This window comes from Bombus flavifrons, chromosome 16 (assembly GCF_040668555.2).
Source record: "Bombus flavifrons isolate JBK064 chromosome 16, iyBomFlav1_principal, whole genome shotgun sequence".
Taxonomy (NCBI): Eukaryota; Metazoa; Arthropoda; class Insecta; order Hymenoptera; family Apidae; genus Bombus; species Bombus flavifrons.
Genome location: NC_138457.1, coordinates 6,960,130 through 6,983,319, shown reverse-complemented (window position 1 = coordinate 6,983,319; position 23,190 = coordinate 6,960,130). Strand labels below are relative to the sequence as shown.

General features: G+C 32.8%; 5 protein-coding genes across 10 annotated transcripts in view; 3 read left to right on the top strand and 2 right to left on the bottom strand.

Annotated features, from left to right (window-relative positions):
• Positions 1 to 9,971, top strand: part of PMCA (plasma membrane calcium-transporting ATPase 3) — an 88,606-nt gene extending 78,635 nt beyond the window's left edge. For 3 of the 6 annotated variants that reach the window (XM_069130324.1, XM_069130322.1, XM_069130323.1), the window contains one exon: positions 736 to 9,971. In XM_069130324.1, coding sequence (XP_068986425.1) covers positions 736 to 960 — 225 coding nt within the window. In that variant the 3' untranslated portion in view covers positions 961 to 9,971. The remainder of the gene's footprint in view (positions 1 to 735) is intronic. The other 3 variants (XM_069130329.1, XM_069130327.1, XM_069130331.1) reach the window with 2 other exon arrangements.
• Positions 9,972 to 11,061: 1,090 nt separating this feature from the next.
• Positions 11,062 to 14,231, bottom strand: LOC138188500 (CXXC-type zinc finger protein 1). The gene is made up of 6 exons (XM_069130375.1): positions 14,027 to 14,231; positions 13,706 to 13,827; positions 13,537 to 13,627; positions 13,252 to 13,472; positions 12,603 to 13,179; positions 11,062 to 12,168 (listed from the first exon to the last, which is right to left on the bottom strand). The coding sequence occupies exons 1-6, from the start codon at positions 14,054 to 14,056 to the stop codon at positions 11,656 to 11,658; spliced, it is 1,554 nt and encodes a 517-aa protein (XP_068986476.1). The 5' UTR covers positions 14,057 to 14,231; the 3' UTR covers positions 11,062 to 11,655.
• Positions 14,232 to 14,875: 644 nt separating this feature from the next.
• Positions 14,876 to 16,458, top strand: ND-19 (NADH dehydrogenase [ubiquinone] 1 alpha subcomplex subunit 8). Its single transcript, XM_069130379.1, has 4 exons — positions 14,876 to 15,004; positions 15,096 to 15,295; positions 15,725 to 15,903; positions 16,109 to 16,458. The coding sequence occupies exons 2-4, from the start codon at positions 15,167 to 15,169 to the stop codon at positions 16,323 to 16,325; spliced, it is 525 nt and encodes a 174-aa protein (XP_068986480.1). The 5' UTR covers positions 14,876 to 15,004; positions 15,096 to 15,166; the 3' UTR covers positions 16,326 to 16,458.
• Positions 16,115 to 20,415, bottom strand: Mgat1 (alpha-1,3-mannosyl-glycoprotein 2-beta-N-acetylglucosaminyltransferase). The gene is made up of 11 exons (XM_069130376.1): positions 20,157 to 20,415; positions 19,842 to 19,969; positions 19,680 to 19,785; positions 19,449 to 19,600; positions 19,147 to 19,377; positions 18,934 to 19,072; positions 18,630 to 18,858; positions 18,458 to 18,562; positions 18,302 to 18,392; positions 18,021 to 18,191; positions 16,115 to 17,611 (listed from the first exon to the last, which is right to left on the bottom strand). The coding sequence occupies exons 2-11, from the start codon at positions 19,944 to 19,946 to the stop codon at positions 17,498 to 17,500; spliced, it is 1,443 nt and encodes a 480-aa protein (XP_068986477.1). The 5' UTR covers positions 19,947 to 19,969; positions 20,157 to 20,415; the 3' UTR covers positions 16,115 to 17,497.
• A 55-nt stretch (positions 20,416 to 20,470) lies between these two features.
• Positions 20,471 to 23,103, top strand: Hpf1 (Histone PARylation factor 1). The gene is made up of 6 exons (XM_069130377.1): positions 20,471 to 20,604; positions 20,992 to 21,155; positions 21,268 to 21,837; positions 21,912 to 22,060; positions 22,127 to 22,365; positions 22,437 to 23,103. Exons 2-6 carry the CDS (start codon positions 21,024 to 21,026, stop codon positions 22,745 to 22,747), a joined length of 1,401 nt encoding a protein of 466 aa, XP_068986478.1. The 5' UTR covers positions 20,471 to 20,604; positions 20,992 to 21,023; the 3' UTR covers positions 22,748 to 23,103.
• The last annotated feature ends 87 nt before the right edge of the window (positions 23,104 to 23,190 follow it).

The window sequence follows — 23,190 nt, the reverse complement described above, 5'->3', positions numbered from 1 at the left end:
GAAAAAGTTAGATTAAGAAAATTTTCTGAGCAGATTAATCTGTTACTAAGGAAGTATTTTAATCTGTGATTTCTGGATACCATCGACGTCGCTCTTCAGATTCTGTTGTCTAACTATTGCCTTGCCGTGCAGGGTATCAACGCCCCGCTAGTTCTTCTAGTAATTCGTGTGGCCGCTGCTTTCTGTCTCTTTATACATACACATAATTATATTTATATATATCTACATAACTGTTCCCTAATCTGTTTCTGCGGAGGTTGATCATCATATCCGTCAAAGAACGACTTAACTAAAAAATATCTAGACACTACTTGTTCCCGTGACTTGTTAAAAAAATCCTGCTTTCCAGCGTTGGTCACTTACTGTTGCTTTTGAGCCACATGCATTTTTCCCCTCGACATTCGATGTCTCAAAATCCAAGGAAGAAGTGGTATCGTTGATCTTCTGGAAAAAAAGAATACAAACTTAAATCTAGGGGAAATTAGTGTTATTAGGGATCATTTGATTTTGTAAGTACTCTTACTGGTTTTCTTCTCAGATTCAAACGAAATAAAGGAAATTTGTTAGGATTGAAAGCACAAAGGAGAAACGAAAAGAATGTCGATGGGTATAATGGGATAGAGGATCAACCTCGATTACCTAAGTGGATTTATCTAACGGTGTATTTCTCCCAAAGCTCGTGGCATAGCCAGGGATACGAAGGCTCTGTATTGACAGAAAGGTTTCCGGTTACAGATCCGCGTAGTGAACGCATTTCGGCAGGGCCTAGACGCGCGCTACACGAGCGAGCACAGCACCACTACATTGGCGGAGGTACTGAGAAAACAGTCGTCCTTAAGTAAGCGGCTCTCGCAGACGAGCAGCATCGAATACGCCGACAACAACCCAGACGAGCTGACCATACCCGAGATAGACGTGGAAAGGCTGTCGAGTCACAGTCACACTGAAACCGCCGTTTAGAACAGGAGAAGTATGGCGTGGATCTCAGCAGCCATCACGACGACGACAGTCTTCATCAAGCTGTGTGTTATGTTCGATCCTCTCTGACGATGTGTAAAACACGACGAAAAATTGATCATCCTCATCCTTGTTTTTCTCGTGGCCAGCGCGTTTGGAAAAAAAAAAGAAAAAAACAGGACGAAAATCGTGTGCATTGATCTTCCTGGACAACAAAGGAAGAAAGGGGATCGTATTCCTAACCTAGTCAAACGAAGTCGAATGAAACAATAAAAAAAAATCGTGTTCGCGAGTTAGGTCCTCGTCATTTTCTCTCTCTGTTCGTGCTTTGTTATCGGCGGTCGATTTTAGTAGAACGGACGATTTTATCGTATGTCGGTCATGCCGTGTTCAGTCTGGGAGAAGAGAAGGAAAAAAGCTATGAAATGGAAGATATAAAAACACGATGACGATGACCTTCTGCCCACGATACGTTGCCGCGGACATCTCAGTTGATCCGTGCGAAACACCAATTATAAAATACCAAAGTAACGCACCACTGCCTTTCCTCTGTTTAGTTGTTACTTACGTTTCCTTCATTTTTCCTTATTTCCCTCGCTCTCTGCGCATCTATCACTTTCTCTCACCGAATATTCGGTCTTTTTTTTTCAGTTTCATCCGTTTCATTCTTTGTTACGTCGTTTTCGTCCCATCGCCCCCCTCTCCTACGATATTACGTGGTACTTTTTCCTTTTTTTTCATTCTTTTCTCCTATAATAAAATTGCACCGCATGAAATTGTAGCAGAGGTGGAGAGAACAGGGGAAGAAATACGAAAACGAACAAAGTTAGCTTGAAAGAAACTGTTTCCATCGACGCGACATGGGACTCGCTTAAGATCGCGTCTGCTGGGAAAACGGATTTTCCTTTCTTTTTGTTAGGAGTCTCGTGTCGCTGTTGGTCTATTTCCTACTCTTGACTTTTCTTCGCTCCCTTCGTCGTACGTCATTCTGTTTTTCATTGGCTTCTTTTTGCTCCTATCTATCGTTTCCCTTCCTAATCTCTCTTTCTATTTCTGCCTCGCACAATACGTATTCACTGTACTATTGTTCTTCTTGTTTTCTTCTTTCTCTGTTCTTTGTTATATCCGCTGCTATCTTTGTCTCTCTTCCTCGCGTGACTTAAACATGATCTAGTCACTAGTTTGTATTGCTAAATACTTCCGTGAATATACTCAGCACTGGGGGTGCCTTACCGAAAAACAAAGTTTAAGAAAAAAAATGGAAAAATATAAAAAGAACTGCGCATTGTCTTTTAGCCTTACTTCGTGTGTAAAACGAGATTTCATGATGGATAAGAAAGAAGAAAAGCGAAAAAAAATCGCAAAAGGGAAATGAGGTGAAGGAATAAAAAAAAGATAATTTGTCGCACCGATTCTTCTTTGTTACGTCCGCGTAATTGAAAGAAATGGGAGATTAACAGTAAGAATATTATAACGAAAGTAAAAAATGGGGAAACCAAAAAAGGTTGAACAAATGGGAAACGAATGCCACGACATTGCCATTATTACGCTTAAATCGATACAAAGATCCTGATAGTAAAGACGTTAATCACGCCACGGTACGAAAACCTGCATGTACTTTTAGTAATAAATATATAGCTACGATCCACCCAAAAAAGAGAAAGAATTATTAAACACGTTTTTTCAACGAGACACCTTTTTTTGTGTTCTCTGCTCGCCGAAGCATGCGTATATATTTATATATGCATATATATATATATATGAACAACATAAAAGAACGTGTCTGGCCATGCAGTTTTGAAATTCGCCGCGAATCTAACACGCATATGTATTCACTTATTTTTTTTTAAACGTTTACATATTTTCCTCTTTCCTAATTTTACTTCACGTGGCTATACTGTAATTATTCTCAGGACCTATCGATTTCAATCGAGAACGAAGTGTGCGTGTATCGACCATCGGTCGAAATTCTGATCGATATATATATATATATATCTCGAATGACACCTCCATTGTCCGATGCTGTTCGATTGTGCCCGCGATCTTCGACAGCACGGATCGATAATCGTGTACGTCGCTAGAGGGACAAACTTTTTTTCGTTAATGCAAAAATCAGTATTCTCGCGCCATTGGATTACAATTAATATCGATAATCGATATTCACTCCAAACCGAGTATAATACATTATGCGTTTTTAGTTAACTGAGAAAGAAAGATAGGAAAAGAACTACATTATGGGAACTGCTGCCAAATAAGAAGAAAAATGGGGAAAAAATAATAAGAAAAGCGTAATGTGTGTTTACCAAGTCTCCATGAAGTCAGTAGCCGATATATATATGCTTATAATATATATGTATATATGGACATTATATACATGTATATTTAATATATATATATATATATATATATATATATATATATATATATATATATTCGTTTGAAATATGTACATGTAGCTTTCTAAAAAGTTCGTTCGATGTGTGTGTGTGTGCTGATGTTAAAAAAAAGAGCGCGGGCGGAGGGGTATGGCGGGGGAAACGCGAAAGCAAAGATGGACGATGGATATTCCTCTTGTATACGGGGAACGACGGTGATTTGCTTTTTGCGCGCGCTCGAGTCACGGAAGCTCGTTAATTCGTCGTGTTGCGTTCACGCGGACAAATTTTTTCGTAGGTCCGTTTGGAAAATGAAAAAAATAAATCATAGGACTTAGTTTCGAAAGAGAGAAAAAAGTGAAAAAAAAGATGAAAAGGCTTTACAAGGCCTATTTACATGCACCGTATTCTAGTCTTAAGCACTCTATGCCTTACACTGCCAGTTATAAAGACGCGCTATTCTTATGGATATCTGTAAACGGTACACACACATATACGTATATATATATATACAACGATGCTATCGTCGTCGACGTCGTCGTCGTCGTCCTCGCCGTCATCGTGTACTATGTTTGTCTCATGATTAGTCACCTACATCGTCATCCTCCCCCTCACAATTGTTTCTAATCTTTTTCTGTAAAAAAGAAAGAAAACCAATATTGATATCTACCATGAATTTTTTTATTACTATTATTATTATCGTTAAAATTATTATTATTATTATTATTATCGTTAAGTTTCCATCTTTATTTCTGTTTACTTGGTTTTTACAATCCGTTTCTATCACTCTGACTGTTACCTCTGTGTGCTGTCTAATTTTATTCGCTCCTCTATGTCTCCAGCTCTAGTTTTCTTATCCTTGCCACTGATACTCATGCACGCCTATGTGTATTGTCTCTACTTTCTCTGTCTTTTGATTTTTTTAGTCAAAACTTAGAAATATAAAGAACGAAAATGGAAACAGAATAACATATTTCATGGAAACTTATCCTTAAACAAAGAAAGGGAAAAAAGGGAAAGGAATGATCGCTACTAATTTCACGCAGACTTTGATAGACACGATCGCGTCTTACGAATGGTGAAAATATTGCCCGCAATTAATTCCATAAATTTGGAAAATCCGCAACAGCGGGAGATTAAAAAAGATAAAGCCAAACGACGAAAAAATGTTAGTGTCGATTGTTATAATTACGGTAGTCGTTAAAAATGGGCATTGAACATCCTCTTAAAAAAAAGATACGAAAAAATCGAGAATCAATGAGAAATGGAAAAAAATACACACACACACATACAGGTTATCGATATCTTGCTGTTATCGAAGTTTCTGCATGCTCGGATCACCGTTCTCGTTATTGCCGTTTTCTCACCCTATTGTCATCCTCGTTGTATACCTTTTTACGTTCTTCTTGCCCGCCGTCGAGATCGCACGATCATCCGAGTGGAACTCGAAAAGAACAAAAAATACCGAGATAAAAACGATGAAAAAAAATGCAAAAAAATAGAAGATGAACGAAACTCGACTCGTCACTCTTGTCCCGTCCCTAAACTGCATTAAGCATCTTTATACGCTCCGATTGTTCTTACTCTGTACTCTATATTTAAACGCATTTCGCGACTATTTAAGATTGTGTAGAGTATAAAAAAACTAATGTCGTACACGGAAAGCAAAAAAAAAAAGGAGGAACAAATCGTGTAGTTTCGATATCCAATACAGAATGAGAGTAAAAAGTATTGTTATAAAATGAAACGAGCAAAAATGCTGTCCTCTCTCGATACAGACCGATGTTATCGGACGAGTCGCGTGTTTATGAGAAGAGTAAGGTAGGGGGGGGGGGGACGAACGATTCCACGGGGAGATAAAAGTACGAGAAGAGAAAAATATGGTCAGCTGACTGTGGTCAGCTTGATATTCCGGCATAGAAGCTGCTCGTGTGTAAGGTTTTATTCGAGGCCATTCTTGAGACAAAATATATAGTTGAGTTCTCGTAGCATCGAAGTTGGTGAAAGAGAAACTGTCCTTGTATATACCTCGCGACGATCGTCACCGGTGCGAATCCTTGTAAAATCGGCCACTCTGCTCCGGGGACGTCTCTATACCTTTTGTGTTTCCTTTCGACGTTGCTACGAGCAAGAAGAAAAGAAGATGGAATAAAAGACAGAAGAGGATGAATAAAAGAAGAAGAGGATAGAATATAAAGTGTGAACTTAACCGACACGATGAAAGTGAGAAAAATCATGTTCGTGCAGCGGTATGATATTGCATCGATCCGTAAACGTCGTTTCCCATCTCGTGCTTCGAACTGATTATCGATCCTGTAACGAGATCGAGCTGTCTTCATCTAACGATGTAAATATACTATATATATATGCTATATATATACTATATATATACATACAATAGTATTCTCGCGCCTCGAATTAATCGGTCATCGATCTCTAGGGGCATTTATCATGCTCAAAATTTTTCTTATATGTATAGGTTATGTTTGGCGTATAAAATAATTCTCAATCATTTACTTACTTTTTATAGTATTTTTTTCCTTTTTTCAATCTTTTTACATATTTATGTCTTTTGTTTTTGTTGTAAATATATATTATTATTGGTTAGATCACGATCATGATAATGGTCCTATAGATTGATCAAGCAATCCGATGATTTTGTTCGTTTTTGTTTAAAGGAACTCGGTGGAGACGAGTAGCCAGAAAACACTTGTATATCCTTGTAAAGTAAACCTAATCACTAGACAGCGGATTTTTATGCAAATTCATATGTTCAAAAGATACAATTAAATGAGTAGGACCTAGACAGAAATTTCTTTTACTTATTAAATGTTATAAAGGCTATTATACCTTGGATATTAGATATACTTCTTTATACTATACATTCTATACATTCTATGCATTTTTGTATCTTTAAATTTCTTATAATTGCATAAAAATCCGTGGTTTATTTATCACTGTATCAGAGAGTTAGAGGAACAGCGAGAGGGGGGGGGGCGACTTCCGGTGGCCCGTGACGCAAACTTTCTCGTAGATTTGACTAAACCGGAGATCGTCGTCCCCATCGCCGATCAAATTGTTTCCGTCGGTATTTCCAGATTGCAAGGTTAATCCTTTTGCGGCATTTAAATATTCTTACACAGAATTTATTGTTAACCGTTGTCTTCTGTCCTTGTTGAATCAATAATAATAATAATAATATTAGTGATAATAACGACGACGACGATGATGATGATAATGATAATTGACTCCCAATATCGACTTCACAATAGATATTGATTGATATTGGTTTGCGAAAGAATTAATCTTGTTGGAGAAAGAGATTTGTGGCCCATGCGCAAACGAAAATTTCGAATTACGAATTCACGTGGTAATATTGCTAATACTGTACCATTTGTAATATCATTTCACGATGTACTGAAAGAAGAAGAGAGAAAAGAAGGAAATGTGCTGAGTATTTTCAAATAGTTGGGAGAATTTCTGTCGATCGATGGTTGCATAGCCACAAAAATTCTGTTTTCGAATCTGGTATCTCCGGTCTATCGTATAGAATCGAAACGTGCCACTGCCTGCGGTATCGAGACGCCGGATGTTGACACTTTCGTAATGGCATTTAACGTACACTGTAATTTCTCTTGATTTTACGCTCCGCCATTGTTCGATAATAATCGCGTTATGCATCTCCAGACACCGTGCATCGAGATTTTCTTTCCTCTACTGATTATCTATTTCCTTTCCTTTTAACCTAAAAAACATACCTACCGTAACTTAATTATTAGGACTTTTCCAATATGATACAGTTAAAGTTGAATAAGTGTTCGAAAAAAAGAAACACGAACTTGCACTTATCTAATAGAGGGATGTATTTTCCATTGCAACAATTTTCAACCTCTTTTATCTAATTCTCAACAAACTAATACTAAGGAATAAATTAATTAGTAAAATTCTGCAGAACACCAAAGGATATATTATATTTGGTTCAAGACAGGACATTCACACTGGGCGACTATTGTTTTGGCTGTCAGCATATCTTTATTTGATACTCTAAAGGAGAAGAGGTCAGTGCCCCTGACTAAATAATTAGATATTGCATGTTTTCAAAACTCTCGCGGTACATTGGTTGAAAAATGCTGATCTATTGGTCGAGACCAAACTTCAAAAAAGACAGTAAAAAAGAAAAAGAAAGAAATTCGAGAGAGGGAGGGATAATGACGAAATACGGAGTATATCGTGCCGCACACTTATCCAGCTTTCACTGTACATGAATTTTTTGTAGAAAGAATTAAAAAGAGGTTGGTAAAACTCGACTCATGCTGTCGGAGAGGTCGATTTCACGTCTAATGACGTAAAAAAAAGGAAAAATAAAAAAAGTTGAATAGCGTTAATCGCGTCCTTGTACTATAAGCAATAAACAAAAAAAGAGAGAGTGAACGATGCGAGACGATTTGAAAGATCGATACCAGTGATACGTACGAGTGCTGCAATATCTTACTGCTGGATCGATCGTTATCGCGCTCGAAGCAGCGGCGAATTTTCTTCTTCGTGTTAAGAGGGAAAGAAGGATCCCATAGAACCGTGACGAACTTTCTTGAGGGAAAAAAAGAGAAAAAAGTTGAAAAAAAGAGCTACTTTAGACGCGTCGAAACTTGTATTTAAAAAAAAAACTATGCGGATCTATCGAATAATTATATTTTACACATCTAGCGACGTTTATTCCCGCCCCGTTGTTTAGAAAAGAAAATCTTGTCGTCTCATTTCAGTAATTAAAGTACAAGATTATTTACGAGATATATACAAAAAAGAAAGGATAACCTCTGTAAACTGTTCAATTTCGCCGACACTGTCGCGCCTTCGTCATTATCTTTGCAGCCATTAGGCAAACAATCATTGTTCTCTGCATCCATCTCCCGCCGTTTTCGCGTCCGATTATCGATCGCGAACAAATCGATTGTCGATCGATCGGACCTAGCTGTACTCTTTTTGAAACGTCGACTATCCTTCGAATCGCTTTCCATGATTATCCTTTTGAAAAATAAACAAGTAATTAACTAAAGAAATACAGAAAACAAAATCGATTCTTTTATAGGTTATGATCGTTTTCCAAATTTGGTACGGATTCGAACGAAGAACAAAATCGAAGTTGTCGAAATCTCAAATGCAGAAGTCGAAATTCTATATGTCATAAATGACGATAATTATTAATTTTTAATTTATTATGTTGTGTAATAAGTTCTTTCGCTAAAAATCGTTACTTTTTCATTTTTAATTACGTAAGATTCATTTTTAACTACTAGATTTTAATTAAATTTTGCTCTATTATCTTCTGAAGATAAGTTAGGTTAATTATACATATACATGTATAGATCTATTAAGTAAATTGTGTTCCATTATCCTTTGGAAATAGATTATCTAACTTAAAATTTGTTTTGCTTTGTTAAAAAATTCTAATATGTATATTTTTACATACTTTAAATTATTTAATGGAAGAGATTCGAAATTTAATACCAAACGACAAACGAATTTGTTACATAAACCATACACGCGGCAAATTTGGTCGCTTAATTTTTTATTTTTAATTTAATATAGCTCTTAACTGTTATCCTTGGGTAATATAGGTGACTATAAGTTACGGTACTCAATATTAAAATATAAATTTATTCGAGAAAAAGTATCATTAATTATTTTTATCGCCTCAGACATAAATGTTTAAACAAATTAAAATACTTGACAAATAAGAATGTATTCTACTGCAACGATACCAGTTGAGGGTTAAACATATATATTTAAATATATGTATTTAAACATTTTCGAAAAAAATTACAGATTCGCATAATTTCGTCAGAAAAATGTTTGAAAAGAATGCGGCTTCCGTCGTGAGGACCGAGAAACGGCTGGAATTTCGAGTCCATGATCGATCGTTATTAGCAGACTGCGGATTTTTATGCATTTATGAAAAATTTAAGGTTGGAAAAATGCACACAATGTATATAGCATGCAAGAACATGTAATATATTCAAAGTGAAAGCATCAAAATTATGATTAGATTGCGAATTTTTATGCATTTATAGCAAATTTAAAGGTGTAGAAATGCACAGAGTACATATAATATGTAAAAATCTATAAAATATCCAAAGTAGAGTATTTATTGTATTTAGTAGATGAAATAAATTTTCACTTAGGTTACATTTCTCCAGTTGCATATGTTCAGAAAATATTATGTATAGAAATCCGCAGTCTAGTAATGATATCTAGAAAACGGAACAAGTGTCTATTTTAAGTTCCATTTCTTTATTCATATTTAGAAAGATATGAATTTGCATAAACATCCGCAATCTAGTTATTAATGGATCCAGAGCGACACGAGAAAACTCACCATTGCGGTTGGGACCAAGTCTCGACGATCGTCAAGAGTAATTAGAAAGACAAAAGAGAAAAAAAAGAATATTAAAAAGTATACAAAAAAAGTAATAATAATAATAATACCATTGAGCTAGCGGAAGAGACGATTTCTTTCGGCAGCTTAGTTGTGTCTCGTCGTTTATAAATTATACGTAAAAAGAAAATCCTAGCTACGTCGTGCGCGCGCTCAGAGCTGAAAGATTATAAAGTAAAACAGAAAAGAACAAAAATACGTACGTATACATTGATTATATTTCCATCGTTTTCTCAATTTACTGAATTTCCAGGCTATCGATCGCCGTTTCGCCGATCACGAAAGCCGGTGGCGGATAATGACAGTGTGTCGGAAAATGCACATTCAGTTTGCGAGTAAGTTCATGAAAAAAAAAGTGCGTGCATGTCTTTACGTGTAAAGGAAAGGAAAAAGAACAAAAAAAAAAAGGATAAGAAAGGAAACAAGAGAAAAAAGATAAAGTTAACTCATAGATCATTTAAAAGAATACTAAATGCGTATACATATAGTGAGGAGACATTGGACACTGTTATAATACTAATTTACTGATAAATGACATAAGAAAATAAAAAAATGAAGAAGAAAGTGGTGAATGAAATTATAAAAAGAACTAAATTTTTTGGTAAATAAGCCTTCATTCCCAAGTACGAATCCTAGGAGTTACGCAGATTGTTTTTTGCAACTATATTGAGCGCAACACTTGGCAAAACATTAAATATATTAAGCTAGTTATTTATAGCGAGTTTCATCCAAAGCGTTTTTGGAGGATATTCGAAGTTTATTCCATTGTCAATGGGTTATTGCCGATACAGATGCCCAGAGAAAACGAGAGAGAGTGTGTTTTAATTCTCACAGTTTGCCTCAAAAACATACCAAGCAGCATAAAAAGATACGAAGGAAAGATGTGACATGTATAAATATATATACATATATATATATATATATATATATATATATAAATATATATATATGTGTGTTCAGAATATGTATGCATTACTGATATTCAGAATATATATACATATATATCTATATGTATATACATGCAGTAATAAAAACTGAAGAGTTGTATTGTGCCAGAAATGTAATATCCTGTGTTATGATTGGAAACTTGTTGTAATTCAGAAGTATTTTGAGAGAGTATCCTTTCTAGCGACGAGTCGGAACTTAACTGGTTAAAATTAAGCAAGTAATATATTTATTGAAGTTAAAGTGTGGTAAATTTTAGAAACGTTGGAATTATGTTTCATATAACGAGTTATTGATTTGTTTCACATGTGCAATCATATAATGTGAAATGATATATTGTGAACACTAAAATAGATAATGAAAAATTATATTATAAATTTGAATTTACAAAAGTTTAATTGAACGTTATAAATAAAGAGAAATACACAATTATACAAAGTCGATCCAGAGGCAATTTTTCTATTTTTTTCTGCAGCTTCTTTTTTTGTAACTATACGCCCTTTGATTCTCTAACTTGTAAATCGTTAATTTTATTATTAAGCGAGTCAACTATAATATTATTATTGCAAAAATTTCATTGAACCGAATATCTCGATCTTTTATATTTCTAACAATAATTTCTAATAATCTTTTTCTTTTCGTTATGAATAATTTCATTCTCAATTAAATCTCAATAATCGAGTAATCATATTTCTTCAATTCATCCAAGAAGATTTTTTTCATAATTCTTAACAATAACAATTTTACAAATTTATCATTTATTCTAGATCATTCCTAACCACGAATCTTATTTGTTAAACGTTATACGTTCCTATTTTTCGCTATTAATAATATTACTCTGTACAATATATTATTATAAATACGATATTGAACACATCATGGAGATATGTTATAAAATTCAACATACCATCAGCTACAAGACACCATTTATAGCAAGAACAATCATTATTCTGCGGTGTGCTCCTTTTGGAGTAAGCCGTACCTTCGCTGCAGTTCCTCTTCCATAGCTTCTAGCTGTTCTCTATTTTGTTCTTGCGTCATTTGTTCCATTAATTCATGATTATATGTAGAATGAAGCATTAAAGCCAAGACACCAGCCCGAGTAGCCATATTCGCTCTAATTTGTCTTTCCTGTTCGACAAGTTCGTCTATTTTCAACCATTGTCTCACCCTCTCCATGTCAATTTCTGCTCGTCTCAACTTCTCCCAGACGTAATGCTTCACGCAGCTCTTCTTCGGCGCTCGACAAAATTCACCAGTCGTGTCAAACACGTTTGTAACCAACGGACAACCACACACTTCGGTTTCACTAATCTTTGGATCTTTGCAGTGTTCAGGGCAAAGAACCCTTAACCTTTTGCAATAAGTTCGATTCACAGGATTGTAAAAGTCACAGAACATTACTTGTCCTTCAATACGAGTTTTGAAGATTGAACCGAAGGATGCTTGAGATTCGTACTGAAAAATAAATACATATAATTTAATAAAAAGATCAAAGGGTAGATTGTATGGAGCTGAAAAAAAGTTGTAGAGGTCTTAGAATGATTTTAGAGATTTTAGGATGTGTCGGCTTTATATTAGAGATAAATATGGAACTTGATTGATGCAGTTATATTCCTTGTTTCAGTTTCAATTTAACAGGATATTTGATCCATTATGGTAAGAAGTAAAGAATTAAATTAAGAAGTAAAGTAAAGAATTAGAAAAACATTCTTCTATCACAATGTTGAAAATATAATAAAACTATCAATCTTTTGATATCACCAAGTATCAATATACTTATACATGGTAATGTACATACAAATAAAACAATGTAGCAATGCTGGATCATAAGCAAGATTTCTTTTTAGCTCTGTAGTACGCACTATGTATTCCTTGAGTTATGATAATACCTTATTGAAACACTTTTCCATATGCTTGATAGCAGTCCTCGAATGAATCTCATGGCCGCAAGTAATGCAATACATGCTCATTTCTGTGTCGTCGTTGTCATCCACTTCTGTCTGAGGATCAATCATCGCGTGCTTGGCGCGTTCGATAATTCTGTCCAACTCTGCGTGCCTCTTATCCAACTCCTGAAGTATTCTTCGAACGTCTTGCTGCTGTTTCCTAACTGTTTCTAATTGTCTTCTATTATTCTGCTCTGCTATACATGGCGTCAATGACCATTCTTGAATCCGTTGAGGTAGCACTTGGTAAATTCTGTTAGTGGCTAATTTCAAGCCACACTCGTCTGAGCAATATTTACTACCTGGTCGAGATTGTTTCGTACAAGCGGGTCCATAACAATGTCGTGGTACTTCCAAATGTTCATTCCTTTCATTACTAGAGTCTCTTTTCCGTTTCTTAATAAATTTTGAGCTTTTGTTGAAGCTCTTTGATGGTTTTAATGGATCACCTAACACTCTGCAAGTTCTCTGTATACATCTGAGCTTCAATCTAACTGATGGCCCAAATTTTTTTAAATGTCTAAAAATTAAATGATTATTAGTGAGGATAGAAGTGGTTAAGAGATTTTTTGTTTATATTCATTATGATTACCTGCATGCATCGCATTTTCCACAATTTTCTGTTCTCACGCAACCTGTACATTCTCCACAACGTTTAGACGATTTCTTTACTGCTGTAGGATCCCAAGGTGCATCATACTCGTATCGATGTGCCCTTTCTTTCTCTTTATGCTTCTTGTATTTACGATCTTCTTGATCTGTTCTTCGAGGTTTGTAACGTGTTATTAGAGTCGGATCCTCTTCTCTGCAACGCTAAAAATATATTCAATTAGTACAACCTAATACAAATGGCTCACTAAAAATAAGTAATTCCTACAATACAAAAGAACTGTTTTATATGCTTGGCATCTTTCTCTGTTATATTTATGCAGTCACCATGATACCATTCTTCACATGCATCGCATCCTCTGAAATTAATATAAATTTCATTCAGCATTGATTTGCATTAGGTGATAAACAATGAATAATTTATGTTTACACTTTACATCATAAAACGTGAGCTATCAGAACTTCTGCAGATACAATATGCTTGTCCATCCTGTTTCAATAAAGTAGCAATTTTGCTTTTTCTCTCTGGCAACATAAACTGTTTTGCTATTTCTTCTTTCTGTAAAATAGAATCTTTATTTAACAATAATGGAATTTTGTAAAAATTAGTTTAAAAAGATAGTAAATGGAGCATGTTTATTCAAAATCTTAAACTTAATAGATTTAAATTTGTTTTTCTTAATACTAAACTTAAATACTCCGAAAAATGGGTATCTTAAAATCATCATAAATATATATATTGTCCTACGAGTACGTACCGATAAATTTTGTTGCCTTTTATCACTCATGGTTGTAGATTATTATTGAGCACGATATTTACAGAATTTATTATTTAGAATGTCTTTATAATCTCTAAAATGCAGAAAAATTTCATTTTTAACGGAACACAAAAGAACACTGCCACCATGACAGAATAACTACTGCAGTGGTGTTCAACTTTCTCTGGTACGTAATTTAGCAACTTCGTTAAAGATCAATTACAGCATTATCATTATCATCTTTTCGATGAAAACATATCTTTAAAATAGAAGAACGCGCAATCATATTCATAAATATCTTTCTATAATATTATTTACCTGTTTTTCCATATAATAAAATAATGTATTCTATCGAGTATAAAATGTATAATATATAATTAGACTGCGGATTTTTATGCCAATCCGTATTTTTATAACAAATAAAACTTTGGTAAGATCTATCAAACAACTTGTATATCAGAACGAATATTATATTTTCAATATTTTATGTATTTTTTCTTTTCCTGTAATGTAACTTCAAATTTTCTATAAATGCAAAAAAATCTGCAATCAATAATGATAGAGCATTTAATTTAATTGATATCTATATATCCAATAAAATTTAAGTAATGCTTTTTCATTTATATTTAATTGAAAGTATAGTTTAATCGGAGTATCTTGTTACCAAATGTTAGTAGCACGTATAGTAGCGCGAGAATCACTGTTAGGTAGAGATAATTTTTTCTAACTTTAAAATAACGCATTTCTGACACTGTATGGTCGCTGGTAACTCAAAGAAAAATGTATATGTTTGAAATATTAGTCAACGTTTCTAAAGGGTCTTTTTTCACTGTTCTTCAAATACTTTAAAGGTTACCTAGGATTAATAATATATTTTTAACTTTTAGGTTTTTGAATACACCGCCATTACTTACATCAACAAAAATTAAATATTGAGAGGAGGGCACCCAGATCCGCCTTCGAAAACCCAGTAGTTAAGTAATATCTACGTAGTGATATCTATTGTATTTTTACATCAAGGAATCAATGTATCAATATGTTGAAATGAATTTGTAATTGTTGTTTTTAGGATTGTCATCAATTAATTCATGAAACACGGCATTTATCTCGTTATTATACTGTGATCCAGTAGAATACAGTATGACTAATTCGAAGATTTTCAAGCTCCCTTCGGACGAAGAGTTAAATACACAAGAATTAAATATCAGTTGGCCTTACATTGCTGCCGCTGCTGTCTTTCTTGCAAAAAGATGCGAATGGTTTAATAATGTACGTGTTTCTTTTTCCCCTTTCATTTATTATAAAGTACAATAATGTTTGATATTAATCGCACAAAGTTGTGCGATTCGAAGCGCCTTCGAAGTTATATAATCTTAATGAAGTTTATGCAAATTAATAACAATTGTTACTCCTAATTTCCAATGTATGATAAATCATTTATTATGGATAAACTGTGGATTTTTATACATTTTTATAATTTTATGAACATAACTGAAGAAGTGAAACCTAAACAGAAAGTTTCATGTACTAAATATCGTAATAAATATTTTATTTTGAATATTTTATATATGTTTGCATATTATATGTGTTGTGTAAATTTTTGCAACTTTAAATTTCCTATAAAAATCTGCAGTCTAATTATAAATATATGAGTTGCGAATCAATAAATTTTTAATCGAAGCAATATCCTGATTTTAGGAATTTATGCTATGTAGATATGAATTGAAAGATCCTCGTAAATGTCTGAAAGAAGGCAAAGATGTAACCAAGTGTGCGATAGAAGGATTCCAGGACATTAAGAAACATTGTGGAAGCGAATTCCAAGCACATGTGGATTGTATTATAAACACATCTTCAACGGCAAGCAATGATGAACAGTATGTAAATATAGATACAAATTTTTGCACAGTATGTAAATATAAAAATTTGTTATCCTTCGTTGACCAAAAAATTTTACGATGAATATTTACAATTTTGATTACTATAATATTTAAAAGAAGAGAAAGATAAAAAGAAATGATTTACAATATGAAAAGATAAATTTGTTTTTATCAAGTTGTAACATAATTCAATAATTATTAGTTGCAGTAAGACCAGACAGGTATTTGATGATTGTATGTTAAAAAACTTAAAATTAGAACGACCACCTTTTGGATATTTTTGCGAAGCAAAAGTACATGATTCACCAAGACCAAAACCACCACAGGAAAAACGACAATTTCCAGATGCAGTACCTCAGCTACCTACTCCACCGTATTCCCCTCCAAGATACGGTGGACATAGTGGTTTCAATCGTTAATGTTATTTAATATAATTGCAAGTTTTGTAGTCTAAATACACTACAAGTTTAGGAGAATGAATATTGTCATATAATTGGCTTGTATTTGTTCTGCATGAGATTGTGAATAAATGCTTGCAAGCAACATAAATGCGTCGAAAATGAAGTAAATTATGAACTATCAAACATATTTAATAAAATAAAAAAATAAAAGTAAACATCAATATCAGTGCTTGCATATGATCTTTTTATTATTAATAGAACATTTGCTTGTTATTATACGATAAAGAAATTAAAATACGGAATTTATTTATTTTACATTTGTATATGCTTCACTGAAATCTTTTTAAATAATACCGGAAATAATTCAATGAAGTCATACCTTCTTGACTTTTCAATTATTACTTGATAGTAACATACAAAATTCTTTACGCGTCCCGGAAGTAAGCAACAAGAATGAATTCAGCTGAAACATTGGTTTCTTTTCAAATTATATACACCTGATATAATATAAACATTATGTACACAATGAAAAGACTTTAGGTTATTCGTGCAACACGGATCTACATAATAATGATTTCCAAATAGGTGGAATAGGAAATCCCACTGAATTACATAAAGGTTCAGAAACCTTAAAATATTACTGGAAGAAAATAGGAATTATTAAATCTATTCAAACGAATTATCCCATTTATACTTAGACTAGATAAAACGAAAGAAAAAAATGGAAGCGAATTAATACAAGTAAAGCCAAATTACACGAATAATCCAAATCTTTTTTATCAGTCGTTTTACAATTCGGTATACAATACTCCATAGACATGATATTCTGGAACGCTATTTTCACTTTTACGTTTATACTCGAAGTAGACTTCCCGTATACCATGATCTACATTGCACTTTGTGTACAAACGGTGGGTATGAGTTTTGAGGCACTATGCAAATCTCTTATTACGTAACAATATTTACCCAAATTTCGCTGAGAAATTTTCTATAAGAAAAATTACAAGCAGCCGTTAATCCTTGATGAATTCGTTGACACAAATTCGACTGGCAACACTTATAACTAATAAACGTTCGTGTGTCATGTGTTTTCAATGTAGTTAAAATATTCATTCGATTTCAACGAACGATCTTATGGAAGCAATTAGTCGTTTAAGTCTAAAAAGGGGGATGTAATATCGAATCTTTTGTTAGCTCCATGTTGTGTCATAACCATTCCAGTTTGCACTGGGCGCTAAATGTACTCGTCGTCCCTTGTAAAAGAACGTGACCACTCCACGATAGCCAGTCCTTGGTACACCACTCTACATAAAATTATGAATATCAAATCCATTGTAAACATTAATACATGAGTCATTTTATTATCACTAAACTACGAATTTTTATGTATTTATGAGGAATATAAAGCTGCAACAATGTACAGAATGCATGTAATATATAAAAATATATAAAATACCGAAAGTACAATATTCTCTCCTAATAGAGAATATAATATAATAATACATAAAATGCTCAAAGCATTTCTCTTTAAAGAATATAATCTACTTTGAGTATTTTATATATTTAGTAGCAAAAATAATTTTCCACCTAGATTCCAGCTTTTTAACTATATTTATAGAAATATAAATCTTCATAAATATTCGCAGTCTAATTATCATGCTATATTATGAACAATACTACAATCTATTTCATAATTTAGGAATAGTGTAGTACCCTGAAATCATCCATTAATCCAAACTGCTTGGCAGTGTTTTTGTACGCTTGTCTAGAATAATAAGGAATTCGTACGGCGCCAGGTGCCACAACTTTTCCGCTTTTCAATTCAGAAAAACTCACTACCGTTGATTGGTACACTTCATTGACGAAATTTATATCATAATTGTCCTGAAAGATTTATTTAAAATAAAGATAAATTTTCTTTTTAATTTTATATACCTTACACAATCTTAGAATTAAGCTATTATTAAACGCTATTAAAATTTACTTTTTCTTACTTTTAGTAAGTAAGTTAAGTTCATTTTTGTGAAATGCACAAATTCTGTGTTCAGCTTGATATACTTTAAATGCCTTTCATAGAACATTCCACTGCAAATAACATACAGATTAAATTTAAATTAACAGAATATGTTTCTATTAATTTAAGTACATACTTGCTCACTCCCGTCTTGCCAAACGTTCTAGTTCTAGATATTTCTGGTCGAATACAGGCTCTATTTCGACGTTGTTCAGGTTGTCTTATCCAATCATCCCAATATCTATTAAAATAAATCAATCAGTCTACCGATTTTAAATAAAAGTTCTTTAAATAAAATTTCTACTTACGATTTCGGCCATTTCGGTGAAAGTTCAGTCCATAATTGACGCGTTAACATCCAGCCTAATCCAGGGAAAAAGTCTGTTCTATATAATACATCTGCTGCATTGTCGTCGACCAAACCAGCTTTACCATTATCATTCCACGCAGACACACACCATAGAGAATTATCAGATACTAATAGAGGATATGTGCCCAAAAAATATTCAAAAAAATCTGGGGCTATGTCCAAATCATCTAAATAAAGTAATTGAATTTTAACAAAGTAACTTAATACAATCAAGATATAATTATAAATACAAAATAAATTACCTTCAACTATTATCACAGTATCATATCTAAGTTGAAAGAATACATAATTAAGAGCCCATCCATAATGGCGTGCGATTTTGAAATACCCTTTGAATTTCTTCTCTTTCGGAGGTACTTCGATATCCGATTGATCGGGTTGCTGGAAAATATTTTATATTTATGTTGTTAAGGTCATCTCATACACTAGAAAGAAAGATTAATATGATAGACTACTTGTATGTGCACTATTTGATTTCCATATCTGGCGATAACATCAGCAGTTTGTCGATGTTGACAATCTTCCGAGACAATAATTGGAAATTGTTCTATGCTGGGCCTGTATTTGATCAACTGATCAAGACACCTCTGTACAGTAATGCGATTACAAGAAAACACCAAAATTGCTAATATCGGAGATCCATTTGGTAGCTTTCCCTTCATAGGAACATTATAAGAGGCTTCACTCTGTTAAAGAAAGAAGCACATGGAATTATATTATTAAAACTCAACTGTGACAAATGTATTACAATACTTACTGAATACATAGGCTCTATTTGCAATTGCTGTGCATTTTTATCATTATTATTAATATCCTTTTCCTCCTTTTCAAAGAGAAGCTTGTCCTCATTGACATGATTTATATCCTTTTGTTTCTCATCTGCATTTGTATTTACAATATCTACTTTTTCTATTTCAAATAAAAGAAAGACAAATTAAGACATCATATTTTCAAGTGAAATTTAACATTATCTGAACCATCAACATACTTTTACGTTGTTTATCTTCTTTGATATCTTCGAGGAGTTCCTGATTCAATGCTATTTCTTGCTTTATTCTCCTTTCCAATTTACTAATCTGATTTGATACTTTAGCCTAAAGATAAGATTATCGTTTAATCACAAGATCCAAATGTCAATTTATTGGCTTACCGTATCTCGTTCTTTATTCACTGGTTCATCAGAAATCAAAAAATATGTGATGAAGCCCCACAGAACAAGAGAGCCGAAAATAACAGTGACTAACCTGTTCCGCATGGCAGGACCAGGTGTCACCTCATCTGAAATATGAAATATACTATAAATATTTTCAAAATACATAAAATACCATTAAACTATCCTCACTGATAGAGTTATTGATGTATATAGAAATTTTTGCAGGAATATTGTTATGTAAAAATGCATTATCGATGATGATCAATAAGGAAATTTCTTTCATAAATGACTTTAACGTAGTAAATTACTTACCATTATGATACCCACGTAACCACTTATCGAGTATCGTTATACGAGAACGAGCATTTTCTCGTGGGTGAGAAACAAGTGTCTCACAATCTTATTGTCTGACAATCGACGAATTTTTGAAGTAAATGAATACGTTTAGCAAGTTTGCCGTTTTCTAGATGAAATTTTAAATAAAATCTGAAAATCTAATGCACTGACACCGTGTTATAAACTCCATTGTTGAGTTACGCGGCAGACGCGGAGAAAATTTCTTTTGGACGAAAACTATCGTTTTCCCTTGGGAAAATTATCAAGAAATCTAGATTTCAACCGTGCGATGGAGCCACGTAGATGTTCGTTGTGGCGCCCCCAAATAACCTATCAAAATTAAGAATTTCATTTTCGAAAGTATATTTCACGATTTTAAATAACAAATGTGATAACCTTGATCTAATTTTTTATCTGAAGTACCGTAAGCTCTTTTTTATTTTGATACATTTAAATGATATAATATGTTGATGTAATTTAAAGAGAATGTTATAACCTATAAAGAGAATTATATGTATTTAATTTTATACACGCAGTTTTTGTGTGATTTTATAGTGTAGTTTTATGTTTAATATTTCAAATATATGGAGGATAAAAGAGACAATATTTATATTTAAGTAGAATAATAAGTATCTATTTGATCTAATTGAAGTGAGTATTACATAACCTGTAAAAGTAATTATATTTAATCTTATGATTTAGTTTCTCTATATTCAAGTAAAAGGATATTTAATGAAATTCACGCAATAAATTTAATTAACTTAATCTTCAATTTATTTATGAAATTCCGACATATACAATTCTCTTTCAGTTTTTTCGTGCCAAATTTAACCGAAAAAAAAGATGTCTGACAAAGAGAAAGAATTTAAAGCTTATAAAGAAGACACACGAATTCCCTGTCAATATGGAGCTAAATGTTACCAAAAAAATGCAATTCATCACCAGAAATATAAACATCCTCCTGCAAAAGAAACGGTATAAATTTTAAATTATTCTATTTCTGTTTCATATAAAAGTACTGCATCTCATTATATTGGTTATGTTATAAATTAATTTTTTATATAAATTTCTATTTAAAAATGTATAGAAAAAGGGAAAAATTACAAAACGAAAAATGATAAATAATAAAAGAAAACAGGAAGCTAATGTTCAAGTATCAAGCATTTCTCCACAGAAAAAAATACAGAAAACAAATGATGAAATTACTGATAAAGATTTGCATAATGCTGTAACTAACATGGAGAGTAATATTATTGAAGATGATGATACATCTTGTGAAGTTACTGCAAAATCGGAAGATTCAAATAATACAGAATCTGTGGAAAATTCAAATGATTTAATCACCATTGCATCACTGTTACATGGTGGTGATATTGAAAATGGAAGATATTTAAAAAATGATGAAATACTTCCATTAACTGCAAAAGAAATTATTTCTCACTTATTTTTTATAGAAATGCCAGAGGATTTCTTTCAGCTTTATGAATTCTGTAAGAGCATTTGTGAAAGAGATCCTTTGAATGCATTAAAAATTGTTCATTTGCAACTAGTTGGTCCTTATGATGTATTCAGAAAAGGATTTATAAATGCTAAAGTTGAGAATAAAGAAGCTCTGTTAAGGCATTGGAGGTATTATTACGATCCACCAGAATTTCAAGTAAAAGAATTATAATTTACAATATTTTATAATCACATAATGCTGATTAAATAATTACTAAGTTTTCATTACAGACAGTTATCAAAAGCAATACCAAGGATGGTTTGCATTTTGGTTATTGGAGGGACGATGTCTTTGAAAAGCCTGTATTTATGGCAAAGAACAAAGCAGCTGTGAATTGTATAATCGACCCTGTTGCAGAAAATATATTTGGTACACTGGAGTAAGTAGTAAAAGTATTTGTAAATTTATGAAAATATACTTGTAACTTTCATTTTACATTACATAGTGTACATTTTGAAGAAAAATTGAAGTTAGCTACTCCATTTGAGAAAACTCCTATAGCACAATTGCGTCAAAAGTTAAAGAGCTTTGCGAAGGAAAGAAATATAACTTTAGAAAAAAGGGCAGAAAATATGCAAGCCAGAGAAAAAGAAACTGTTGCAAGAACTTTTCACAAAGCTGGCATTGTGGTGCCGTACGATAAGAAAACCCAATTAGGATACAGAAACTTGGCTGTTAGTAATAGTAAGTAACTATATATTAAGAAATTAAATAAATTCATAATATATAATTCATAATGATTATTTGTAATATAGGCGAGTTACAAAAATTGTTAAAACAAATAGAAGATGCTCCAGCACTGGAAGCGAGGAAGATGCCAATGTCTAAACTGGATGAGGTGATACGATTAGCAACGATCGCAGCCGATGAATGTGATTTCGGCACAGTTCTAGAGTTAGGCCACGATTTGTTTTCTAGCGGTGCTTTTTCCGTTCAAACTAAAGTGCTAAATTTACTATCCCTTGCCTACAATCTCCTACAAAGATCGCAATTCCTGGAAATTGTTACATCCCATTTAAAAAATAGGAGGAGGAGCTTGGATCTGAGTGTTATTCAATTTGACTAAGTTATAGATTATAATTGTTAATAACCGTAAAAATAAAACAAGTCTTTGCCGTATAGCAGTTGAAGAGTAAACAAGAGCGAATCTTAAAAGCACAGTGATTAAAGAAAGTATTTGTACACCATTGTATTTATTATAGTATCTATATACTAATTAATTAGATTTAGTATCATCTAGTAGTACTTTCATGATAATAGTTTCATCCATAGCTTCATTTAGTACTAGCTACAGAAATTTTAAATGAAATATTAAACCTCATAAAACAACATTTCATTGGAGTATAAGAGTATGTATGAATACTTTTTGTAGCCACTGTAAATAAAGAACGAATTGTAATTATCTTTTTATACTTAAAATATGTTTTTAATCAATAAATATTTATTCTTTCATTATTCATTCTTCTTTTAGCTCTAATTCAATCTGTAAAATATATCTTATCCTAAATA